General features: G+C 42.8%; 2 protein-coding genes across 2 annotated transcripts in view; one reads left to right on the forward strand and one right to left on the reverse strand.

Moving 5' to 3' along the window:
• Positions 1-21,468, reverse strand: part of SEC63 (SEC63 homolog, protein translocation regulator) — a 111,128-nt gene extending 89,660 nt beyond the window's left edge. The window contains exon 1 of the mRNA XM_030556062.1: positions 21,211-21,468. Within this exon, the coding sequence (XP_030411922.1) occupies positions 21,211-21,334 (124 nt within the window). The 5' untranslated portion in view covers positions 21,335-21,468. The remainder of the gene's footprint in view (positions 1-21,210) is intronic.
• Positions 3,905-4,171, forward strand: LOC115648439 (small nuclear ribonucleoprotein F-like). Its single transcript, XM_030556063.1, has one exon. It carries the CDS (start codon positions 3,920-3,922, stop codon positions 4,169-4,171), a length of 252 nt encoding a protein of 83 aa, XP_030411923.1. The 5' UTR covers positions 3,905-3,919.
• Positions 21,469-24,383: the final 2,915 nt, after the last annotated feature.

The following is a 24,383-nucleotide window of genomic DNA, read 5'->3' on the forward strand; positions in this document are numbered from 1 at the left end:
AAGGCACCTGAAAGGAGTTCCTCAGGTTTAAAGAGCCCTAAATATTGTCTCAAAGACACTCATTACAGCGTGTTCTGTGTTTAAAAGTCCTGAAAGACTTGAGATCATCATCTCTAATTTCTGATAAATAGGAAGTTAAACTTTTGTCTATCAAGAGTTCTGTTAAAGTCTGTATTTTAATACTCCTCTGAGGGGTACGGAGGGGAGGAAAGTGTCAGACTAATTCCTATGTGGTGGCTAAGAAGGAAGCTTTATAACTGGTTTCAATATTAAGATATTTAATCAGCTTCAAATTATAGATTTGATTGACTATGGTAAAATTCTTTAGTTAGGATTTATACCCAAATGGACAGTCATGTTCTTATACTCCTTAAAATGTACAAATGGTTAATTATTTTTGGCATTAATTTAATGACGTAACTCCAATCCATTACTGAGACTAACTTGTGTGATATGATCTAAAAATAAAACACTGTCAAATCAAATTAAGTCTATCATCTTAACTTAGATATGTTTTCTAGATTTTGTTTTAATAAAAGTTTTGGCACCCACTGTGGAGGCAACACACTCCATCCACCACCCACTACCTCTTATTTCAGTAGAGGTATCCTCCCCTCCACAGCATAAAGAAAAATCCCTGCACTGTGTCACTCATGATATACTGCAGTCGTCAGTATTTCAATACTGTTTTTCAGCACGTAATAGCTTCAGCATTATAAATTCCGCACCGTGTAAGAAAGAAGGCTGGTATACATGGGTATATAGAGCTGGACAAGTGGGAGACCTTGTTGAGGGAGAAAAGTGGTGCAGGCGATTGACAGCTGTCAGAACTATGCTTCAGATTGCTAAGCAAGGACCATGTGATGGTCTGTCCCATCATTTCATGGCTACTCAAGGCCTGTAAGGAACATTTCACAATCTCCTGTGTAGTAGGTGTAAGTTTACATGAGAATACTTCTTGATGCTACATTAGTTTTGTGAGGGCAATAGAACTAAATTATCTACACAGAGTTTCATGAGTACCTGGCCAAAATAAATAAATAAATAAAATCACACTCTGTTAGTATGCAAAGAATGCTCCTCCCTGCCCTACGCACTCTGGCATTGTGAAACATTGTGAAAGCATCAGCGCAAAGGTGTAAAGTGTTCACTTTTATGTGCAAAGGTTTTCTGACAGTAGTGTCCTAAGCCTAATCACATGAACAGTTTCAAGAAAGGTTTTTTTGAGGGGTTCATGCCATCTGATTCAAGCACTGTACTGCCTATGAGCCTGTTTCTATAAGGCAAGGCTTTTCTCCTCTCTTGGCAGTTATAAAGTCAACCAGATCCCTGCAAATCACCTTTCTCTGCAATGCTTGCACTGCAGCTTTGCTTCCTGGACTTCTGAAGGAAACATCCTGCTGCAACAACCCCCAGATGGATCCAACAAGACAAAAAGAAGATATGGCAGCTTTCAGAGGGAGACATCTTTTTTGCCATGACCTGGGTCTGGAGAAGGTTCCCCCAACTGCCATAAAAACAGACTACGATATAGAGGACAAATTGTCTGATGTTGAAACTATAGTCATCACTGAAAGCCTCACTAAACAGTTGTTGGTACTGGAGATCAACTAGCCTAACCTATGGCAGTAGAAGTTTGAGTATGGGCAGCCCTATTCCAAGGTACATTTACAAGAAGTATTGAATAGGCCAGGAACCCAACTTCTCCCTATGGTTTTCCAGAGGCAAACAAAAAAGCTTAAGAGCCACCACATTTCTCTTGCAAGGAGCTACTTCTCAAATACTCTCCCCCTTCGACAGACCACTTAAAGCAGGGGTTCTCAAACTGGGGGTTGGGACCCCTTAGAGGGTCCCAGGTTATTACATGGGGGGGTCACAAGCTGTCAGCCTCCAGCTCAAACCCTGCTTTGCATCCAGCATTTATAGTGGTGTTAAATATATAAAGAAGTGCTCTTAATGTATAAGGTGGGGTTGCACTCAGAGGCTAGCTATGTGAAAGGGGTCACCACTACAAAAGTTTGAGAACCACTGACTTAAAGTAAGCTCAGGAAACAATACTCACCTGAATCTGGCATTATCCAACATGTATGCACCATACTTTCTACCTCATACATCACTGCCATGATATAAGGTTTCACCCACTTCCCCACGAAATGCTATTTTCATCCCAATATAAGCCCAAGCCCACTCTTCCACTCATGTTCTCACATCCCATGGAAGCAATGCAGAAACGCATGAGAGTGTAAAGAAGTAGTTGTAGCCATGTTGGTCCCAGGATATTAGAGAGATGACACACATACTTCAGGAATTGTAACACAGAAAGGCATCAGAACAGTACCATGTGGCTTTACAGAAAGCCTAGGTAAGCAATATTGAGTGAGATATTAATCTTTGCAGTTTACATCCACACAGTTCTACTGCAGAGAAATCAGTTACAGGTAACAGAGCTTCTTTAAGAATTGTAAGACTATCTCTACCCCATTCACATACTGGGACAGACTCATGTACCCTCTTGGCCACAAGCAGTAATTCTGCATTTGCTTTCCTCTGCTGAAATGCTGACACCATTTTCATGTTTCCACAAAAGAGCCATTGTTCTTCCCTTTCCTCCTCTCTCCCATCCCCTTTCCACTATCCCAGAGGACCTGGTTGCAGATAGTTAACTAGAATGAATATTCAATCCATGACACACCCAGTCTCCATGCTTGGCAGCTATAAAAGCAGGCAACATACTACACTCCTCATACTGCTGCCATCAGATCCCCAAGACTCACCTTGTCACCAGTTTTCACAGTCCACCTTTACTTTGTAGATATATCCCAAAGTCCATGAGAAGGATCAGGCTGCCACAACCCCCATACAGATTCCACAAGGGAGAAAACACAGGTAGAGGCAGAGATCTTAGACACTGACAGCATGACATGAGACTCCTCCAGGACACATACTATGATGTTAAGGATGAAATCCCTAACATCAAGGAAGTTGGCTCCCATTACCAGATTTCAAAATATTTCTCTAGGTACAGAAGGCTATGTGGATGCCTAAGTCAACCTAATGGAAGTAGGTGGTAAAATCTACTACAGCAACCAACAGACCTAATCAATTATGCTAGTCACATCCTTGACTAGCAGCGCAGTACAGCAGACCCACTCCTTAACCCCCTTGAAGGAAACCTCGCATCCTCCCTGTGTGAACAGACACAAAGGCCCTTAAGAGCCAGCACATTCCCACAAAGGAGCTGTCTCTATAGAACACCTCACTACAACCTGCTGTATCAAAAGTAGACTTCAAAAGGGTTGGGAAAGTAAGGCAAACAAAGCCTTTGTGACATGGTAACACGGCTAAAGGACAACCCTAGATAAGGGCCTGACACTGTCCCGAACGGCTCAGGGCATCCCCCTCCCTCGCTTTTGTGAGTGTCTGGGGGGTATAGTTGAGAGAAGAGAAAGTCAATGGTGAGGTGACCCTTCACTGGCATCAGGAGCTGTTCCCTATCATGGTATACCAAGTCCTTCATCTCTTCACCTTCTGAGGAACCCCTTGACTAATGGACTCTCACTTTCTGAAGTAAACTTTTCAGGAACAATACGGTACCCTGCAGCATATGGGAAGCTAACAATACACACAAGGATTTACTAGTTATGAAATAGTTATAACATCTGGCAAAGCTGTGCCACTCATGCCAAACCAAAAAAACCCAAAACCTTATTTCATTGTTTACTTTATATTTATGCCCAGCAGTCACACATGCATGCCTACCAACAGGGCGCACGTGTGGTTTCCAGGTCCTGTGGATCCCCCCCTTAGGCTTGAGGGAGGGTCCTTTAGTAGTGGTTCCCAATAGGAACAGGATGCACGTGCGGCCCTGCGAGTAATTTTTTTTTTTTTAAACAGCTGCCTTGTGCCAGGCTGCATTACCATGAGCTTCCCCCCGAACCCCAAGCCCTTCCTGAATGGGCTGAGAGGGAAGCCGGTGATGGTGAAGCTGATGTTGGGGATGGAGTACAAGGGCTACCTGGTGTCTGCTGATGGCTACATGAACATGCAGCTTGCAAACACAGAAGAATACATAGATGGTGCATTGTCAGGGCACCTTGGTGAAGTTTTGATAAGATGTAACAACGTCCTGTACCTCAGAGGAGTAGAAGAAGATGGAGAAATGAGAGAATAAAGTTTGTATATTTCTGTAAAATAAAAATCAGTTTTTCACAACTTTAAAAAAACAAAACTGCAGGCTTGAAAGCACAGTCAATGAGTATGGCTGGGGTTCATGCTGTATCTTTCAGCTACTCTGGGACTCTGTCAGATATGCTTCTACAGACTCCTTTCCATCCCAATATTTCCCAAAGGGATAGACTGAGATAAATCCTGAATGGCTGAGGTCAGTTTGGGCACCATTAGAGGATTAATTTGAGCCCATGGCGTGTGCACACACAAAAAAGTCTTAGAACAAGGTGATTTTGTAGACAACTTGGTTTTAGGGTTCGGGGGACAGTGAGAGGAGGTTGGGTGTTTTAATGGGGTCTCTCTCTCAGGAAACCCTTATCCAAAGGATGTCAAATTCTGACCACTAGTCTGATCTCCACAGTCCCATGAGACACAGCAAATTTCAAGATTATTCAGAAAAGTACATGGAGTTTAGAGCCCTTAGGACAGCTATATTTTAAAAACTGGAAGCAATGCTTAAAATAGCAGAGCAGCAGCATAGCTATGGAAGTGGCCATTGAGCATGCTACTGCATCAGAAGCATCTAACGCAGCCTGTAGTGACATCTGGGCTACTAACTGTCCTTCAGACACTATGGATTTAAGGTCTTCCCTATGTTCTTGTGGGAGCATCTCTATAATCGTGACCAAAATGGGAAAAGGTTTAGAAAACCTGATCTGTGAGGAAAGGTTAAAAAAAACAGAGCATGTTTAGTCTTGAGAAAAGGCAACCGAAGGAAGGACGTATGCTAAGGGCTGTAATAAAGCAGCTGGTGATCAACTATTCTCCATGTCCACTGAACTAGGACAAGTAGTAATGGGGTTAATCTTTAGCAAGGGAGATTTAAATTAGATATTTGGAAAAATATCTAACTAGAAGCATAGTTAAGCCCTGGAACATACTTCAAAGGGAGGTTTGTGTAATCCACGGCAACGGAGGATTTAAGAACAGGTTGGACAACACCAGTTAAGGATGGTGTAGGTGTATTTGGTCCTGTTTCAGCATAGGAGGGCTAAACTATATGACCTCTTGAGGTCCCTTTCCAGCCCTACGTGTCCAGGATTCTATGATGAATAGGGATAGATAGCAGGGGAGATGAAAGAGGTTGCGGACTCATAAGAAAGCCAGGGCATTCCCCAGCTCTGCAACTTCCCCCAGGTGCCCTGCAGCCCCAGGTCTGCCAGCACCCCACACAACCCCTCTGCAACCTCCAGCTCTGCCAGTGCACCACAACCTGCAAGATCTGTAAGCATACTGCAACTACCCTAAACTCCCAGCTCTGCCAACCTTCTTGCACACAGCTATTCCACTGTACCACAGTTTTCCTTTGCTCCAGCCGCTGGATGCATGTCGGACTGTAAAAGGGGGAATTAACAGCAACAGAAGTGTGTGCACACCAGGGAGTGAAGACTTCAGGGAGATGAATTCCCTGCTTGTGGTGGGAAGACCCACTTACAGCTTGGAGGGGGGAATGCACTGAATAGGTTGATGTGCTGGAGCAGGGCTAGTGGGGCACAGCTGATGGGAGTGGCTAGCTCAGTACACAAATTGCAGGACGTGATATTTATAAATTGCCTAAATGACTAACTCCTAACAACGTATTTTCTCCTGTTCAAAAAAAAAAACCTAGTAAATTGAATGACAAAAAGGTTATTAGAGTTGCTGCTTGGTAGTATGTCACCACCCTGCAGAACATCGAGCTGAGCAAAACTTAAACTTCTAAAAACTAGGACATGCACAGTTAAGGTTGCCCATGTAACTTTAACTCTATTGTCTTTCAGCAATGTGTCATATGCCCTATTAACACACATACCTGTATTTTGCCAACTCCACAGTTGCTTAAATGTGCAAGCTCTTCACCTCGTTTTACAACCCATTCACTCACCCCTACAAGATTTCATCTAACACTACTAAATAGCAAAAAGGAATAAAAACAGTTGCTCACACCATGTTCTCTCTGTTCCATGGAACGGGCAGTAGCCAATGGCAATATTTTGGATACACTCCAGGCACAAGTCAGTGTATTGGCTGTTAAGTATACCTACACTAATAGGTGGAGGCAGTAGTTGGGCCTGCTTGGTAAAGGTGTGTTAGTGATGTGAGGCAATGTGTGGGTTTTATTGTGATATGTGACAGAGCTGTGATTATGATTGAGGATATCTATAATTTCTCTCACACACACACACACACAATGCATGTGAACAAAGGGAGGAGCTGCATGTGTACCTTCAGGATGCAGAATGCATCACTTCAGTGAAGAATTGTATACATTATATAATTAGCAGGGAGTGACAGATATGGCACTTTCCCACAATATCCTTGCAAAACCTTAAACATAATTAAGTATCTTTGGAGTTTATTGTATTAATTAAAAAGGTTACATATTATTGTGGGCCAGGACAGCACGTAACTTCTCTAAGAGGGAGATGGGATGTGAACTCTGGAAGCATTATGAAGGTCAAAGGACTGTATTGAACAATGTGCCAGGAGAGAATAGATATCTGGGCCAACAGTATCAAGTATTTACCTGGGGAATCTCTAGAGGGAGCTGAATGCCAATTCTCACCTCCAGTTATGCAAAACTCCTCCTTTTGAAGCTACACTTTGAGAAAGGGACCATTGTTTATTGATTACTTGTTCCCAGAACCTGAAGATCAAAGGCCCAAACTGCACAGAAGAAAAACTAAACTATGCATGAGTGTGCTTGTTCTGAGCTAAAGCTGTTATGAACTTGTAGCCACAGAGAAAGACCTTTGTGGGTTTTGAAGACCTGACTCCTACCAGAGCCTCTTGGAGCTGGGGAGAGGAAAGGTGTGATTTCTGCTACGCTTATTAGCATAAGTGTAGGTTGTTTTCACCTTATGAATAAGTGTTTAGGCCTGATCTGCACTAAAAAATTAAATCAGCTTCACTACATTCAGGGGTGTGAAAAATTCACATGCCTGAGCGATTTAAGGTATGTCTACACTAGAAACTTCAAAGTGCTGCTGCAGGAACGCTCTGACGGCAGCGCTTTTGAAGTGCAAGTGTGGTCGTGTGTGAAGAGAGCTATCCTTGCACTCCTGGTAATCCACCTCCACGAGGGGATTAGCTCTGAGCACTGGGAGCACAGCTCACTGTACTGTACTGTACTGAGGCATTACTGAAATATGACAGAGTTAAGGTTGCCTGGGCAATCTTAACCATGCATTTCCTGGTTTTCAGAAGTTTGAGTTTTGTTCATTTCAATGTTCAGCAAGGGGACAACATACCACCAAGCAACTTTAATTCTGCATTAACAGTTTTTTCCACTGAATAGAGCAGTATATATTGACAAGTCAGATCTCTCACAATAGCAAACTGACAGACCTAAGTATATCATTTTCCTACAAAGTTAATATTAAAGATTCAGTCAGGATTCCCACCCTGCAAACAGTGGAGGATCTGCTTCATTACTCTGAAGTACCTAATTTCATCCTTTATCTCTTTTTTTTTTTTTTTTTTAGTAATACTTAGTACTAATTCTCACAATGCACCTGTGACGTAGGTATTCTCCCCAATTTTCTTATAGGGAAACAAAGTAAGTGACTTGTGTGACAGTTTGGGGAAGATGGTTTCCAGTCACAAATTCCATTTGGTTTTATGCTATTTTTACTTGTAACACTGATAGTGAATTAAATCATAATCTGGTAGTAGTAAACGGACATGTAGCAAAGTACTATGATGGAAAGACATTACAAGGCCCCAAGGAACATTGAATCAACACTGAATAGTTCTACTCCATTGGTGTTCCGCGTTTGAAAAAGTGCCCAGCACAACAGGGTCCTGGTCCCTGTCTAGGGCCCCTAGGCACTACAGTAATTCCTAAATGCAAACAAACAGCCTCGGCTTCTGATAGAACCATTAACTGTTGTTAATCCTCTATGCCAAGAAAACCAGAGGTTCCTTCCTTTAAAACTGTTCCTTGCTTTAAAATTGTCTCACAGTCCCCAAAGGACTGCACTATAACCTAGAATGCCTGCAGGGGTGGACTCTGGGAGAGCATGCATGGGGAGGTTTAGGAGTATCAACACTGATCTCAAGGCCCTGTGTTAATGATGGGTTCCACAGCCAAATGTGGGATGCCAGACAGAGTCTGCATCCTGACAGTGTGCCTGGGTGGCCAGGACTAGAGAATGTCTGAATGCTGCTCAAACCTCGTTGGCTTGGAAGTATATGGGATTCAAAGATTGGGTCCAATACAATACAAGTGATTAAGTCCCCCCATGTGGACTCAGCCTGAGATTGCACAAGGCCACACCAGAAGTCTGAATGCATCAGTTCCTGACTCCTAGTTTAATCCGCTAGACTATCCTGCCTCTCTGGACAGCACATTTATGCCTCCTTCAAATTCTTCATTATATGTAACAGGAGTTCTTATTGGTCATGATCATGTCAAAATGTCACATCATATACTTAAGTTTAAATCTCTCTTCTTCCACTCTACTAATTACTTCATCTAGTTTTGAATACTTGAACCAACCAGACTCAGTATTTTTTTATTTTAAGATTGAATTCTCACTCCCATCAGATATTTATTAGATTTTAAACCGCTGTGATAAGAATTTTCTGTGCAAAGGAAGTTTTAAATAAAGGAGATAATTTCATTACAGCACTCTGGTGGCGCAGGCACACAAATCCTTTTATGTTTTAGCAGGAATGCAAGTATCACCCTATCTTCAAAAACTACTCCTAATATACATGTAAGGATAAAGAGAAACCCTTTTGAGCAAGCAAATTTTAAAAAGTTATGCTTTAAAGCCTCTGAAGGAAGGAAAATTTGTAGACACTCAAAGTGCTAATTTTCTGCAACTCTTAGCATGAGGACTCAGTTTCTGGAAGAATGGTAATTTTCATCTTGTGACATCCCCCACCCCCCATCTGTCTAGAACTCTCCCTTTATCCCTCCAAATCATTCATTTTTAAAATTCCACTATAAGCCTCAGTTTTAACTTTATTAGCACTGACCCTCACTGAATACTTATTTGTGACAGCTGCATGAGTTATTCTTTATCTTAAAATACCATTTTAAGTTGCTTCAATGAGATTCATGAAGCACAGATTTCTTGAAATTTACAATGGAAGTTATGCTTGCAGACCCCCTTTCTGAGGATCTGATCTCTGTATTGTGCTCAAAAGTTTCCACCTTTTATCAAGAGATAGTGGAAAGTGGCTGATATTGTAACAGCTTCTAATATAGGCCAGTGAGGTGGCCATCATAATGCAATATGCCATCTTGCTCCTCTACACGCTGTGCATCTCTTTCATTTGATGTTAGCCTCTGCCAACCCACACCGAGAAAAGAATTTTAACCCTACTCTTGAACGTACATTTCTTCTACAGAAACTTAAAACGTGTTCTTAAAAAAAAAGTCATATTTTAACCTATTTTTACAAATAGCAAAAAAAATTACAACACCTGAAATAAAGAAAAAAAAAACTCTAGTTTTTCATTTGTTTGCTTTCTGCCTTTGACAGCATGTCACATCTAGTCCATTTTGCTATCTGGCACAATAGAATCTTACTGCTTGCGCAATGCCCCAAGGAAGCATAGCAACACATTTTTCTCCAGGCCTCGAAAAAAAGGTGGTTAACAGGAAGAGCAGCAAAGCGAGTCTGAGTATGGGGACAGGTAAGCGTCTCTTTCCCCAGACTCTTACATAACTTGGGGAGGAGGACTGGCACAGCCCCCTTTCAACACTGCACACTTCAAGGGTGCCTGGAAGTAATTCATGAGGCAGTGAATGGGTCCCCTTCGTTTTCACCATCCAGAACCGACTACGGGCTCAGATAGAACCTGGCTGCTTTAAGCTCTTTTTGCAGGACACGGGAAAAGCAGAAGAGGCTATGTGTCAGGAAAGTAAACGTAAGTGACCTCTCCACCCCACACTCCTTTGTAAGGAAATAGCAGTAGGATAGGCCAACCTCCTTGAAAGGGAGTGGAACCAGAAAGATGAAGTACAGCTGCAGCAGAAAGCAGCCCTATCCTTCTCCCCGTCCTAAGCCCCAGAGCCCCTCCAAGTTATCAGGTTGCTAGGAGTGTCACTGGACTGTACCAGGGTCAGGATTTGTCTGCAGAAAGATTCTAATGCATGTACACAGAAGCGGCCAGTGCTCCCATTCGTGCTTTCCTGACGTAGTGCTCATGCATGCTCCACTTTTTGTATAAGCATCATGCCCAGGATATTAAAACCAGAGGCAGTAGTGTAAACATAACCACAGAAACATTATGTACATCAGACTGGCTCACCTGCTCAGTACTGAGCAACATAAAGCACTTCCTAAACCAGCATTTTCAAATGCAGCCACCATGGGCTTTTCTTGTGGCCACAGCCTTCTCAGTGGCGAATGAGGACAGGGAGGTGGTGGGGAGCAATGGATCCACGAACACCAGAGGAGCAGGCAGCCAGTGAGAATTCCCCCCCTACCCAGGGGTGGTGGGGTTCAGGCTTCTGGCTTCAGCTCTGGGGTGTGGGCTCTGTCCTTGAGCCACACAGCAACAGTTTCCATCCTAAGGCTGTGGGGCTTTGGGCTCCGGCCCCAGGTTCACCACCACATCGCCTCTGGCCACTGCTGCCTCCCTACCCACCTCCCCATCCAGGGCTTAATCTGTCCTCTGGTTTATCAGGGCTGAGTAAGTCTGTTACAAGTATCACTTTTCACTGCCTCCTTCCTAGCAAGTCTGCTGCTGTGAAAAGTGATATTAACAAACACAAATATCACTTTTCACAGAAACAGAGTTACTAGCTAGTAAGCCATTTCTAAAAAGCAAAACCTCCCCCCCTCCAAAAAAAAAAAATCAACCAAAAAAAGACAAGAACATGCAAGCACCTTGTGTTTCTATTCTGTTTGGACCCAGTAAAGAACACAGACAACTGTACATTATTTTTATTATTGAGTCTGCAAAGAGCCCTACATAAATAAATTACACTGATTTGGACATGTGTATGTGCATATTTATTTGTTTTTCCTAAAGTTAATTAAGTATTTTAGGAAAAAGTGTCAGAGAAGCCACGAGCAAGAGTTGATGGTCACACTCTGAGGCCACCAAAGCTTTTATTGTGAGAACCCCTGAACACAGAGTATGTTTTCTCTGCAGCTCTTCTCCAATGGGAGCACAAGATCAGATCAAGGAATTTAATGCAGGTTTTCCACATGAACACAGAGCAATGTATACACCTTTTCTAATGAGAACTAACAGTTTTATTTAAAAAGAACAGGAGTACCTGTGGCACCTTTGAGACTAAAATTTGAGCATAAGCTTATGTGGGCTAAAACCACTTCATCGGATGCATGCAGTGGAAAATACAATAGGAAGACATATATACACAGAGAACATGAAAAAATGAAGTGTTGTCATACTAACTATAATGAGAGTAATCAATTAAGGTGGGCTTTATCAGCAGGAGGGAAAAGAAAATTTTAGTGATAATCAGGATGGCCCATTTCCAACAGCTGACAAGAAGGTGAGAGTAACAGTTGGGGAGGGGGGGGAGAGAATTAGCATTGGGAAATAGTCTTACTTTGTGTAATGCCCCATCCACTCCCAGTCTTTATTCATGCCCAATTTAATTGTGTCCAGTTTGCAAATTAATTCCAATTCTGCATTTTCTCACTCAAGTCTGTTTACATTTTTTTGTTGTAATATTGCGACTTTGACATCTGTAACTGAGTGACCAGGGAGTTGAAGTGTTCTCTGACTGGTTTTTGAATGTTATAATTCTTGACATCTGATTTGTGTCCATTTATTCTCTTCTGTAGAGACTGTCCGGTTTGGCCAATGTACATGGCAGAGGGTCATTGCTGGCACACGATGGCATATATCATATTCATAGATGTGCAGGTGAACAAGCCTCTGATAGTGTGGCTGATGTGATTAGGTCCTATGATGGTGTCCCCTGAATAAATATGTGGACAGAGTTGGCAACTGGCTTTGTTGCAAGGATAAGTTCCTGGGTTAGTGTTTTTGTTGTGTGGTATGTAGTTGCTGGTGAGTATTTAATTCAGGTTGGGGGGTTGACTGTAGAGAGGAGTGGCCTGTCTCCCAAAATCTCAGAGTGAGGGATCATCCTTCAGGATAGGTTGTAGATCGTTGATGATGCACTGGAGAAGTTTTAGTTGGAGGCTGAACGTGTTGGGCCTGTCCTGTAATAGGTGACTTCTGGGTACTCTTCTGGCTCTGTCAATCTGTTTCTTCACTTCAGCAGGTGGGTATTGAAGTTGTAAGGTGCCAAAAGCACAACTTGTTCTTTTTGTTAATACAGACTAACATGGCTACCACTCTGAAACCTGTCCGTTTTATTTAAATTTTTTGATATTGGTAGCCCCTGAACTATCAGTGCTATGAGCCATTTTTCACCAGTGGATTAAGAACAAATATGTAAAACTTGTAAAATCTAAGTTTTCTGAATTCCTGATATCAGGTGTCCCCATTTTCTGCTTCTGTTTGCCCTCATCGAACACTTATGCACAAACACACATAAATGAGGGTGGTAAAATAAGGATGGAATTCATCTGTTTATTTGGAAGCAACATGGTCTAGTGGATAAGGCACAGACTGAGGAATCAGATCCAAGTTTTATTCACCACTGATTTACAGTATGGCACTGAACTAGGTTTTAACCTTTGTGCCTCAGTTCCACATCATTGAGGAGGAGATAATACTCATTTACTTCACTAGATTTTGAGACCTACAGAAGAAAGTGCTATATAAAGAAAGTTACTGGTAAGTAGCCTAACAACACTCAAAGAACTTCTACATTTTTCAATTTTTGGGCGGGGACCAATGAAAGAAGCCGAAGGAGTGGGGCTTTCTGTGCACTTTTATAACCTCAGCTCCTAATGTCTGGTGTCAAGAGACAGTACTTATGGAGACATTGTCAAAGGAGGGTGCTGCTTTCCACTAGGTTGGGAACCTGAGCAACACAAGGTGGTGCAACAAACAACTAGGAATATTTAGAGGCCACCCTGTGAAGAATCTATTGTCTTTTTATACTCCCCTAGCTACACAGCACTGAAATGCCCTAAAATCCACCATTCTGCAGTATCACAACCACAAGAAATAGACTATTATGTCCCAGTTCAAACGCAGAGCTGGATCACAAAAGAGGTGGTTGGGTTTATTTTTTTTTCCTTATGCATGTAAGGGCATTATGAAAGGTTTAATAAATATTTCATACCCTAAAAATATCTATAAATGTTGGTTTCACTAGTGATTCAATTCACAGTAAAAAGAACAGGAGTACTTGTGGCACCTTAGAGACTAAATTTATTTAAGCATAAGTTTCTTGGGCTACAGCTCACTTCTTCGGATGCATCCGAAGAAGTGAGCTGCAGCCCAAGAAAACTTATGCTTAAATAAATTTGTTAGTCTCTAAGGTGCCACAAGTACTCCTATTCTTTTACAGACTAACACGGCTGCTACTCTGAAACCTGTCAATTCACAGTGGAGCTTGAGGAAAACTTTGTAACTACATTTGACTGAGGAACAAATTCATAAAAAAATAAGTGAGTGCACATACAACTATAAACTGTTCGCATGTGGATGCATCTAAAATACATTGCAAAGAAATTCTATGACAAAGTTGTCCAGCTGTACATTCATTATCCATTTTATGCAAGTACATTTATATTGATTTTTAACTGGAAAAGAAATAAGCAATTATCCCTCTTCAGTCATTACAGATCAACTTCAGTTCTTCCACTGTGATCAGCAACAGACATCCCCTATGATTAACAGACTCCCTTCTCTCCTGTACTATGTTTCTCCTCCTTCAAATCTCTCTTCTGCTTACATTCATCTCCCCACTGGAGAGGGTATAATGTTTCCAGGCGCTTGAACTGTTGTCCCATGTATTGTTTTGTTCAAGTTAGCCTATAATCTTCAGAACAAAGACTTTATTCTTTCCACATAGCACATCACAAAAATGTATAAGGCTAAGATTTAGTCATGGGTATTTTTAGTATGTCACGGACAGGTCACAGGCAATAAACAAAAATTCACGGCCTGTGACCTGTCCATGACTTTTACTATACCCCTGACTAAATCTTAGCTGTTCCTGGGGCCCCACTGTTGGGGGAGAGGGGGCAGGGGCGGATGGCTGGCCCCTGCTCCAACAGCAGGAGCTGACTGCCCCCCAGCCACCTGCTGCTCCAAGGCCCCCCAGGACCATGCACCAAAGACCTCCAAGGCGGTCCTCGGGACCACTGCTCTGGGGCTGCCCATGGGACCCCTGCTGCTCTGGAAGCCCCCGGGGCCAACTGATCGGGCAGTCTCGGGATCAGCCACACCAGCCACTGCAAAGTCACAGAGGTCTCAGAAAAATCACAGAATCTTGACTTTTGTGACCTCCGTGACAGACTCGCAACCTTAGGTATGTGTGCTTACAGCACTCTAACCAAGTTTAAAATTGCATTGATAGCAGGCTGCAACATCACAAACAAGAGCATACAAACATCTGTTAGAGAACAGGTAGGCAGTCTATATAATCATGTTGTGTTTCACTTTGATAACTAGGTGAGCACTGTCAATCTTACATCACTTCAGTAAGAAACACATCAGCATTAACGGGCCAGCCAGTATACTAGCCAACAACTAGGCTTATTCACCTCTTGCTTTTCATCTCCTTCCTGGATTTTGAGACTTAACTCCTATCTAACCCTGCAACCAAACTCTTTGAGAACAAATCCAATATCAATGGACTCTGAGGGATATTTATCTATCCCTTCAAGCTCTTTGGTTCTATCTTTATTCTTGCCTTTAAAAAGATAGATGGAAAAGTAGATGAAAATTGGCTTTCAAAGTCTTCTGGAGTTGCACCAAACTCTAATTGTAATTACCTCCTTATTTTACAGATCATTTTTTAAACCATTAACACTACTTGGAGTAATTTATTTTCTTGTTGACCTTTGTTCAAAACAATCTTAAAAGTAATTTCTGCCACAGTATTCTTGCTGGATGCCCAAGAATAGATAACCCAGTATGTTAGGCAAATGCATCTTTTTTGTTGGTTTTGTATTGTAATTCGATGCCTTCAACTTGCATTTTATAACTAAGTAGTTTACTCTTTAAAACAGCATTGGAAACATCATAATAAGCATTGAGAGAGATGTGGGGAAGCAAGAAGAGTTCCTCTTTTATAGTATCATTCCTTCAAACCAGTTACCTGCATGTTTAGTTATGTTTTCTGATACACTGTCCTATCATTTTAGCTGAGACTACCAGAGCAATGAAACAGAAATAACTGCCTTCCCCGGTGTTGGTTATAATTGTACTTCATAAGGCTTTTTCCAAAATGTCCTGGAAACCCACACTTGCTCTTTGTGAGGTCAGAGACTGGAATAGTCTAGCCATCACAGGTAATCTATAAAGCCATAAGCACTAAAATCTTTAATTAAAGCAAGATTTAACAAACAGGAAGCTGATGAGATACCGTATTAATTCTATTCTTGTAGATCTACAGGTTCCTGTGTACACCTCAAGGCCCACAGGTAGTAAACATTTGATGCTGGGGTCAGGATGCATTCTCCTCATAAAAGCATCTCAAAATGATCACTTATCCCATGTTTAAGAGAGGGACAAGTCACTTTCATGCCAATAATACTGAGTGGCCTTTCAAATATTTTTACACTGTTCTCATTAGAAACTGCAGAAACACTATTTCATAGCAATTTTAACCACTTGAACTCTATTCACATTGTTTTAAATGTTTTTCTAAATGGTTGGGCAGAACAACAACGGTTTGGGCCCAATGTCATTCCTCGCTCGTATTCACATTGTAACACAAAGGAATATGTATTTTCATCTCATTCTACAAACATTTATTAAAAGACCCTAGGTTTATGGAAAATATTCCTCTATAGAGAGGACATAGATGTTAATACAGATGTTAAAGTCTAGGTGCTCATAAGAGACTCTGTGACAGCCTGCAGTGAAAATCAGTTTTTACTTTATCTTCTTAAAGCATCTCCTTAGCTCAGCCTTCTACATATTTTACTGAAAACTAAAATGATTGTCACTCTGGTTTTAAGAGTGAAAAGCCAAGATTAAGCAATCAGCATTTACTTTTCACCATCCTGTGGTTTTAAAATGAAGTCTACATGATAACTTATTCTTAAAGCCTACCATTATTATAGTCTACAGATTACATGTAGTGGACACCAAATTCAAATTGTCACATGCAAAAGATTCAGACACACAAAGCTATCTGAGGAACACTAGTTTTTCGGATGAGTGCACTAGAAACACTGCAGAATTAGTGCACTCCCTGCACTAAGTTTAAACAAGCACAATACTCTTAACAACTGAAAGTATACAACGAAGCAAAAAGTAAAGGCATTGGAAAATTGGTGGACTGCTATTTGTACAGTATCCAATTGGCTTTTTCTATAGGCACAACAACTTTTTGGTTATGTAGAACACAAACTATCATGTGAGCTGGAGTCCACTACTTAATCACTACCAAGTCACTTACACAGACTGGGAGCATATCCACACACAAAAGAATTTTTAACTGCACTTGGACAATACCAAACACCACTCCTCCATTTCCCCCCCTCCTCCAAATAACCACTGTGGAGTGCTGTTGCCCTGTTAGTGTGGAGAACAGTCAACTGAGTTTACCACCTGCCTTAACAACATGCAATCAATTACTCCCAATATTGTTTTGTCAAAAAAATAAATGTTGAAAGCAGCAGGCTCTCCCCACAATGCCAGATCAGGGGACGTCAGTGAGAAGCAGTGCTTGACACTCAACCATGTCTGCCAATTATTGTGTAGATCCAGCCTACAGTCCAACTGACCAGGGCCTGAGAAATTCACTCACCAGTGAAAAACTTAAGGTATTGATTTCTGAAGAACTGAAGCTCTCATTTTGAGAAAGAGTCAGTTCCTAGCCATGATGGCTGTGCAATGTTGTCTTTCTGAGTCAGCAGACATTTCCAGTGCTTCTGCTGATGCTTATATAGCTTTGCCAAGCTGCAGCTGAGTAACATTTCTAAGGAAGGGTAGAAGGGAGTACAGCAGAATAGAGACAATGGATTTCAGGAAGGCAGATTTTGGTAAGCTCAGAGAGCTGATAGCTAAGGTCCCATGGGAATCAAGACTGAGGGGAAAAACAACTGAGGAGAGTTGGCAGTTTTTCAAAGGAACACTATTAAGGGCCCAAAAGCAAGCTATTACGATGGTTAGGAAAGATAGAAAATGTGGCAAAAGACCACCTTGGCTTAACCACGAGATCTTGCGTGACCTACAAAATAAAAAGGCGTCATATAAACAATGGAAACTAGGTCAGATTACAAAGGATGAATATAGGCAAATAACACAGGAATGCAGAGGCAAGATTAGAAAGGCAAAGGCACAAAATGAACTCAAACTAGCTATGGGAATAAAGGGAAACAAGAAGACTTTTTATCAATACATTAGAAGCAAGAGGAAGACCAAGGACAGGGTAGGCCCACTGCTCAGTGAGGAGGGAGAAACAGTAATGGGAGACTTGGAAATGGCAGAGATGCTTAATGACTTCTTTGTTTCGGTCTTCACTGAGAAGTCTGAAGGAATGTCTAATATAGTGAATGCTTACGGGAAGAGGGTAGGTTTAGAAGATAAAATAAAAAAAGAGCAAGTAAAAAATCACTTAGAAAAGTTAGATGCCTGCAAGTCACCAGGGCCTGATGAAATGCATCCTAGAATACTCAAGGAGTTAATAGAAGAGGTATCTGAGCCTCTAGCTATTATCTTTGGGAAATCATGGAAGACGGGGGATATTCCAGAAGACTGGAAGGGGGCAAATATAGTGCCCATCTATAAAAAGGGAAATAAAAACAACCCAGGAAACTACAGACCACTTAGTTTAACTTTTGTGCCAGGAAAGATAATGGAGCAGGTAATTAAAGAAATCATCTGCAAACACTTGGAAGGTGGTAAGGTGATAGGGAATAGCCAGCATGGATTTGTAAAGAACAAATCGTGTCAAACTAATCTGATAGCGTTCTTTGATAGGATAACGAGCCTTGTGGATAAGGGAGAAGCGGTGGATGTGATATACCTAGACTTTAGTAAGGCATTTGATACGGTCTCGCATGATATTCTTATAGATAAACTAGGAAAGTACAATTTAGATGGGGCTACTATAAGGTGGGTGCATAACTGGCTGGATAACCGTACTCAGAGAGTAGTTGTTAATGACTCCCAATCCTGCTGGAAAGGTATAACAAGTAGGGTTCCGCAGGGGTCTGTTTTGGGACCGGTTCTGTTCAATATCTTCATCAACGATTTAGATGTTGGCATAGAAAGTACGCTTATTAAGTTTGCGGACAATACCAAACTGGGAGGGATTGCAACTGCTTTGGAGGATAGGGTCAAAATTCAAAATGATCTGGACAAATTGGAGAAATGGTCTGAGGTAAACAGGATGAAGTTCAATAAAGGTAAATGCAAAGTGCTCCACTTAGGAAGGAACAATCAGTTTCACACATACAGAATGGAAAGAGACTGTCTAGGAAGGAGTATGGCAGAAAGAGATCTAGGGGTCATAGTAGACCACAAGCTTAATATGAGTCAACAGTGTGATACTGTTGCAAAAAAAGCAAACGTGATTCTGGGATGCATTAACAGGTGTGTTGTAAACAAGACACGAGAAGTCATTCTTCCGCTTTACTCTGCGCTGGTCAGGCCTCAGCTGGAGTATTGTGTCCAGTTCTGGGCACTGCATTTCAAGAAAGATGTGGAGAAATTGGAGAGGGTCCAGAGAAGAGCAACAAGAATGATTAAAGGTCTTGAGAACATAACCTATGAAGGAAGGCTGAAGGAATTGGGTTTGGTTAGTTTGGAAAAGAGAAAACTGAGAGGGGACATGATAGCAGTTTTCAGGTATCTAAAAGGGTGTCATCAGGAGGAGGGAGAAAACTTGTTAATCTTAGCCTCCAATGATAGAACAAGAAGCAATGGGCTTAAACTGCAGCAAGGGAGATTTAGGTTGGACATTAGGAAAAAGTTTCTAACTGTCAGGATAGTTAAACACTGGAATAGATTGCCTAGGGAAATTGTGGAATCTCCATCTCTGGAGATATTTAAGAGTAGGTTAGATAAATGTCTATTAGGGATGGTCTAGACAATATTTGGTCCTGCCATGAGGGCAGGGGACTGGACTCGATGACCTCTCGAGGTCCCTTCCAGTCCTAGAGTCTATGAATCTATGAAACATTAATAATAGTGACAGTATGGCAGCTGCTCACAATGTTCTGAAGAGTAACTGTGAAACCTATGAACAACCATGTCAGTTTCATGCAACTGCTGTTTGGAAAAAAAAGTAAGAGACCCAGGTACTGGATCTAAGCAAACTTGAGAAGGACTCAAAATAAATCCCACAGCTGAGGTTTGGGGATGAATAGAAGATAGAGATAAACAAAATATCTAAACTATACAACACTTACTAGCCAAAGACAAAACTACAGACAGCATCCTCCTTAACAACTGAGGCTGGTAAAGGCCTAGGCTTGTCACCAAGACAGAAATAACTTAGATAATTTTTTCACATCTTAGCTCATAAAGCCAAGCTTGCAAATCCTTCCACCTTTATTTTTCTTGTTTACCTCTGCCTAGCAGAGTTAGAGTATGTCTACAATGCAAATGAAGGTGTGTGACTATAGTACAGGTAGCATACACGTATTAACTTTAGCTAGCATGGGTAACAATGGCAATGTAGACATGGTGGGCTTCAACACAGGCTAACAACCAGAGTATGTACCGAGGCTCCCTAAGGGACTTGCACTCTGCTTGCTACTCCATGCTGAAGCCTGTGCCACCTCAACTACACTGCTATTGTTACCAGTGCTACAATCATGCCTTTACTTTGCAGTACAGATATACTCTTAGGAGCAGAGGCTTATTTGTTCAGCATTCCTTTCATCAGTGAGGCTTCCCTTTAATTGGAAACAAAGAACAAAAGAAATAATTTAAAATATACTGTTAAAAAATATGGCTTTAATTTATTTCAAGCACTAAACAGATACAGTAAATCCCCAATTTTCCTGCTACAGGACACTCATTATAAAAAATAGTAATGTCACCTATTTGTATTATGTGAATATTACCCATTACATCTCATCTTATAAACAGTAACTGTACAAAGGACTAGAAAAATGCAATACTGTTTCTCTCATTCTAATATCCTTATCTCACAGTCAAAATCACCCTATTTTTGTGCAATTCATACTGTCAGAATGCAAAATCCTGAACAGCTCTCTCCTGCTAAGGATGGAGAACAATATCAGATGTATAAAAACAAAATGAAAATAACGGATTCAAGAGAAACACACACATCTATCAGCCTGTGGAAGAGCAAACTCCCACAGGATGCAGAGAAACCCTATCCACCTGGGACATTTAAAGGTCACCTGCAAAGAGGGGAAACAACACAACCTGTGCCTGTGCCCTTTTTGCTCCATGCGGTGTAAGAGCAGCAGGAGAGGGCTGTCTCCTTGCTGCACCTCGCCCCCCATTCCCCACGAGTATTTTGCGTTACGAAGTCAGGTCAGCAGCCCGGAAAGGCTCCGGGAAAGCCGCGAAAGAAGGACTGATTCCGCAACCGCGCGCGGTAGCTGAGCAGCGCAGAGCCGGAGTTCTCGGGCAGACGATCTGAAGCGCTGGAGTTTGTTTCTTTACATGACACCCAACCGACTCCGGCCACTAACGGTTTTCAGGGAAAGTTCAGCAGCCCCCGGGGCACCAGGCCGCCCCGAGCCTCCCTCCAGCACGGCAAGGCAGGGACGGGGCCACGGGCAGGAGTCTGCCCAGCTGCAGAGCACCCAGTGGGGAAGGGGCTTCACGCTCGCCCAGATGCGCTCACCACCGCGCGCCGGGAAGGGTCCACTCAAGCCCCCCCACCCCCGATTCCTCCCCAGGCAGCGGAGGCGGAAGGCGCGTGGGATCCTCCCCCAGCCCCGGCAGGGAGAGGCCCACGGCCAGGCCCGGCGGCGGGCGGCTCACCGGCGTGCTGGTCCCGGGGCCACAGGTAGTAGGTGGCGGGGATGACGATGAGCCCCACGAAGCTGGTGAGGAAGTAGAAGAAGGTGTTGCCGCTGTCATCGTACTGGAACTGCTGCCCCGCCATGGCCGCTCATTCACGCCGCCGGGGCTCACGCGGGCCGAGCCAGCATCCGGGATCTGGCGAGAACGAAGGCCGCCCCGCGAGCCACACACAGCAAGACGTGTCACTATGCAGCCACCATAGCCGTTGTGACGTCGCACGCTGCGCCTGGATTGGCTCATCCATTTCCCCCGCCCGCTGACAGAGGGCGGGTTGGGGGAGGGGACGTGTCTGGGACTGGAACCCTGAGCCCGCAGGGAGCCAGGGAAGCGTGCGCGTGCGCGGGAGGCGGGAGGCGTGTGTCTGTGGCTGGGACCCGAAGGGCGCGTTGTTGTTTGGCTGAGGCCAGGTGTGGGGGCGGGGCTGTCTCTGGCCATGCAAAACACATCACAGACTGTGAAATCTGGTTTCCCCTGTGAAATGTGTCTTCTGTGTGCTTTTACCCTACACTATACAGGTTTCACTACAAGTGGGGGCCCTGACTCAAAAGGGATGTTGAGGTATTGCCACCCTCACGTCTGTGCTGCCTTCAGAGCTGGGTGGCCAGAAAGCAGCTGCTGTTGGCAAGGTGCCCAGTTCTGAAGGCAGCACCCTGCCAGCAGCAGCGCAGAAGTAAGGGTGGCACTACCATATCATGCCATCCTTACTTCTGCACTGCTGCTGCTGCTGCTGGTGGCTCTGCCTTCAGAGCTAGGCTCCCAGTAAGCAGCCGCTGCTTTCCAGCTGCCCAGCTCTGAAAGCAGTGCTGCTGCCAGCAGCAGCACAGAAGTAAGGGTAGCATCTCAACCCCTGCTACAATAACCTTGTGACACACAGCCCCAACAACACCTTTTTGGGTCATTATCCTTATAATTACAACATCATGAAATTTCAGTTTTAAATAGCTGAAAATATGATTTTTAAAATCCTATGACTGAAATTAACCAAAAAGGACCTGAATTTGGTAGGGCCCTACCTATGCCCTTTGCAGAAAGTAGTGAGGTATTTTTTTAATAAATAATAATAATTATATCTTTAAATCATATTTTCATTCAGAATTTTATAATAGGCCTGAGGTTTAACTCTGGAGAATGCTTTTCCAAACTGCAAAAATACCTCTCTTTATTTGTGTCTAAATTTAAAATAGAAATTTCACAATGGTAGCAATTTGTGACTGGAGTGCCCCCATCCTTATGTCCCTAGTTTCCATTTGCCAGAATAGTGTTTGAATATTTCCATAGGGATTGAGACTAGATCACTCCCAGAGAAGATGGCAACTCTCTGCCTCGGAAATTGGAGACTATGGCTGCATCTACGCTGTACGCTCATTGGTGGTGGCGTGTAGGGTACATGTACCTACACACCAGAGCGAAAGGCTCTGTTGGGGAAAGCAGTGGGGAAGGGCTCCAACAGCGCAACCCTATACTACTATTAAAATGGCAGCGTAGGCGGGAGATGCTACTTGAGTGTGTAGAGAGCCATGTAAGGTACATACCCTAAGGTTCTGCATGTCTTCACTTGCCTGAACAGTGCCTCACCATCTATACTGCTATTTATACCTCTGCTAGGGGGACATGCAGTGTCTATACTCTACACACCACTGTAAGAACTATGCAGTGTAGGTATACTGTGTGGGATGCAGGAGGGATGTGGGAAGCAGGAGGAAGACTGAATGTAAGGAAGTATATGGAAAGGCAAAGGGAGATGGGATGGGAAATACAGAGACAGGTGAGGAATGGGAGACCAGAAGGGCACAGAGAGTAAATGTAAGAAGGACAGGAGATTGAATGAAACAAGAAAGAGATGGGGAGAGGTAAATAGCTCTCTGAGCTGTTGGTAAAGGCCCATGTTTGTGTGTGTATTTTCAGGTTAAAAATTCAATGTTAAATGATCATGCTCAAATTGAGGCTGGGAGGCTTCTCCTAAAGGGTTGAAGTTGGACATAATATAAAAGGGGTTGGTGCTGTCATACTATTTAAGCCAATCTTATGATTATATGCAGTTTGACTCATTTTTAGGTGTTTAGAATTGATGACACTGCTCATTCACACATGACTAACATAGACTAATATAGAAGATACCTCAAGAACAAACTACTCCACCCAGCTCCACTAGTAAGGACATGTGTCACTGCACTGCTGCTGAAGTGCCATAAAAAGCAGCCATTGTGATATCTCCCAGGATTGGCCTGTGTTCCATTTACACAGGAGCAGTGATGACATCACAAATTAGGGATGACAGGAGGCATAATGTCATAAGGGGAGGGATTTATCATTTCATTTTAGCAGCAGGAAAGGAGTGACATCACAATAGAAGCTACTGAGATCACAGCATGAGGGAGAATCTTGATATGGCATGATATCCCAGAAACAAAGGGTTGGAAGGTGTTGTGGAACGTCACAGCAGCAGTGAGAGGCAGTTCAGAGAAGGAAGAAAGTCTCAGCTCAGTTGCTCCAGGGCTGGGTTCTCACACTGCAGCTTAACAATGATGGTTTTTATTTTTCCTGTGATTCTTTTTAATCATCCCCACCTATTCTGCAAAATTTTGCATTTAGATTTTGTAAACCTTTGAAACATTCCTTTCCATCCCTTCTCTTTCCTGGCCTTCTTCCCAAGCTACTGGTACGCCAGGCTTTTGTGACTGGTTTTCCTCTCTCCCAAACCCTATCCAATGTTGACAATTCTTGCAATAATTAGCGTTGAATGAATACATGAGAATCTCAGCTTTCATTTGAAGGGGGAAAAATACCTTTGTAGCCCTCACAGTTGTGGAGAAAAGGCTGACAATGTTACCCTAATGGAAAAGGCTCAGAAATCAGAAGGGAGGGAGGGAAAAAGAACTCCAGATAATTTTTAAACTCATTATTTTTAAGCTAGTCTAATGATTTTTAAGCCCAACTTGTGATTTTTGAACATTGGTTGTTGACAATACTGCTTGTCAAGTATCAGAGGGGTAGCTGTGTTAGTCTGGATCTGTAAAAGCAGCAGAGTCCTGTGGCACCTTATAGACAAACAGACGTATTGGAGCATGAGCTTTCATGGGAGAATGCATCTGACGAAGTGGGTATTCACCCACAAAAGCTCATCCTCCAAT

Source organism: Gopherus evgoodei, chromosome 3 (genome assembly GCF_007399415.2).
Source record: "Gopherus evgoodei ecotype Sinaloan lineage chromosome 3, rGopEvg1_v1.p, whole genome shotgun sequence".
Classification (NCBI taxonomy): domain Eukaryota; kingdom Metazoa; phylum Chordata; order Testudines; family Testudinidae; genus Gopherus; species Gopherus evgoodei.

Bases quoted from the DNA above. Each gene is read 5' to 3' on its own strand.
- LOC115648439 (XM_030556063.1), top strand. From the start codon at position 3,920: ATGAGCTTCCCCCCGAACCCCAAGCCCTTCCTGAATGGGCTGAGAGGG.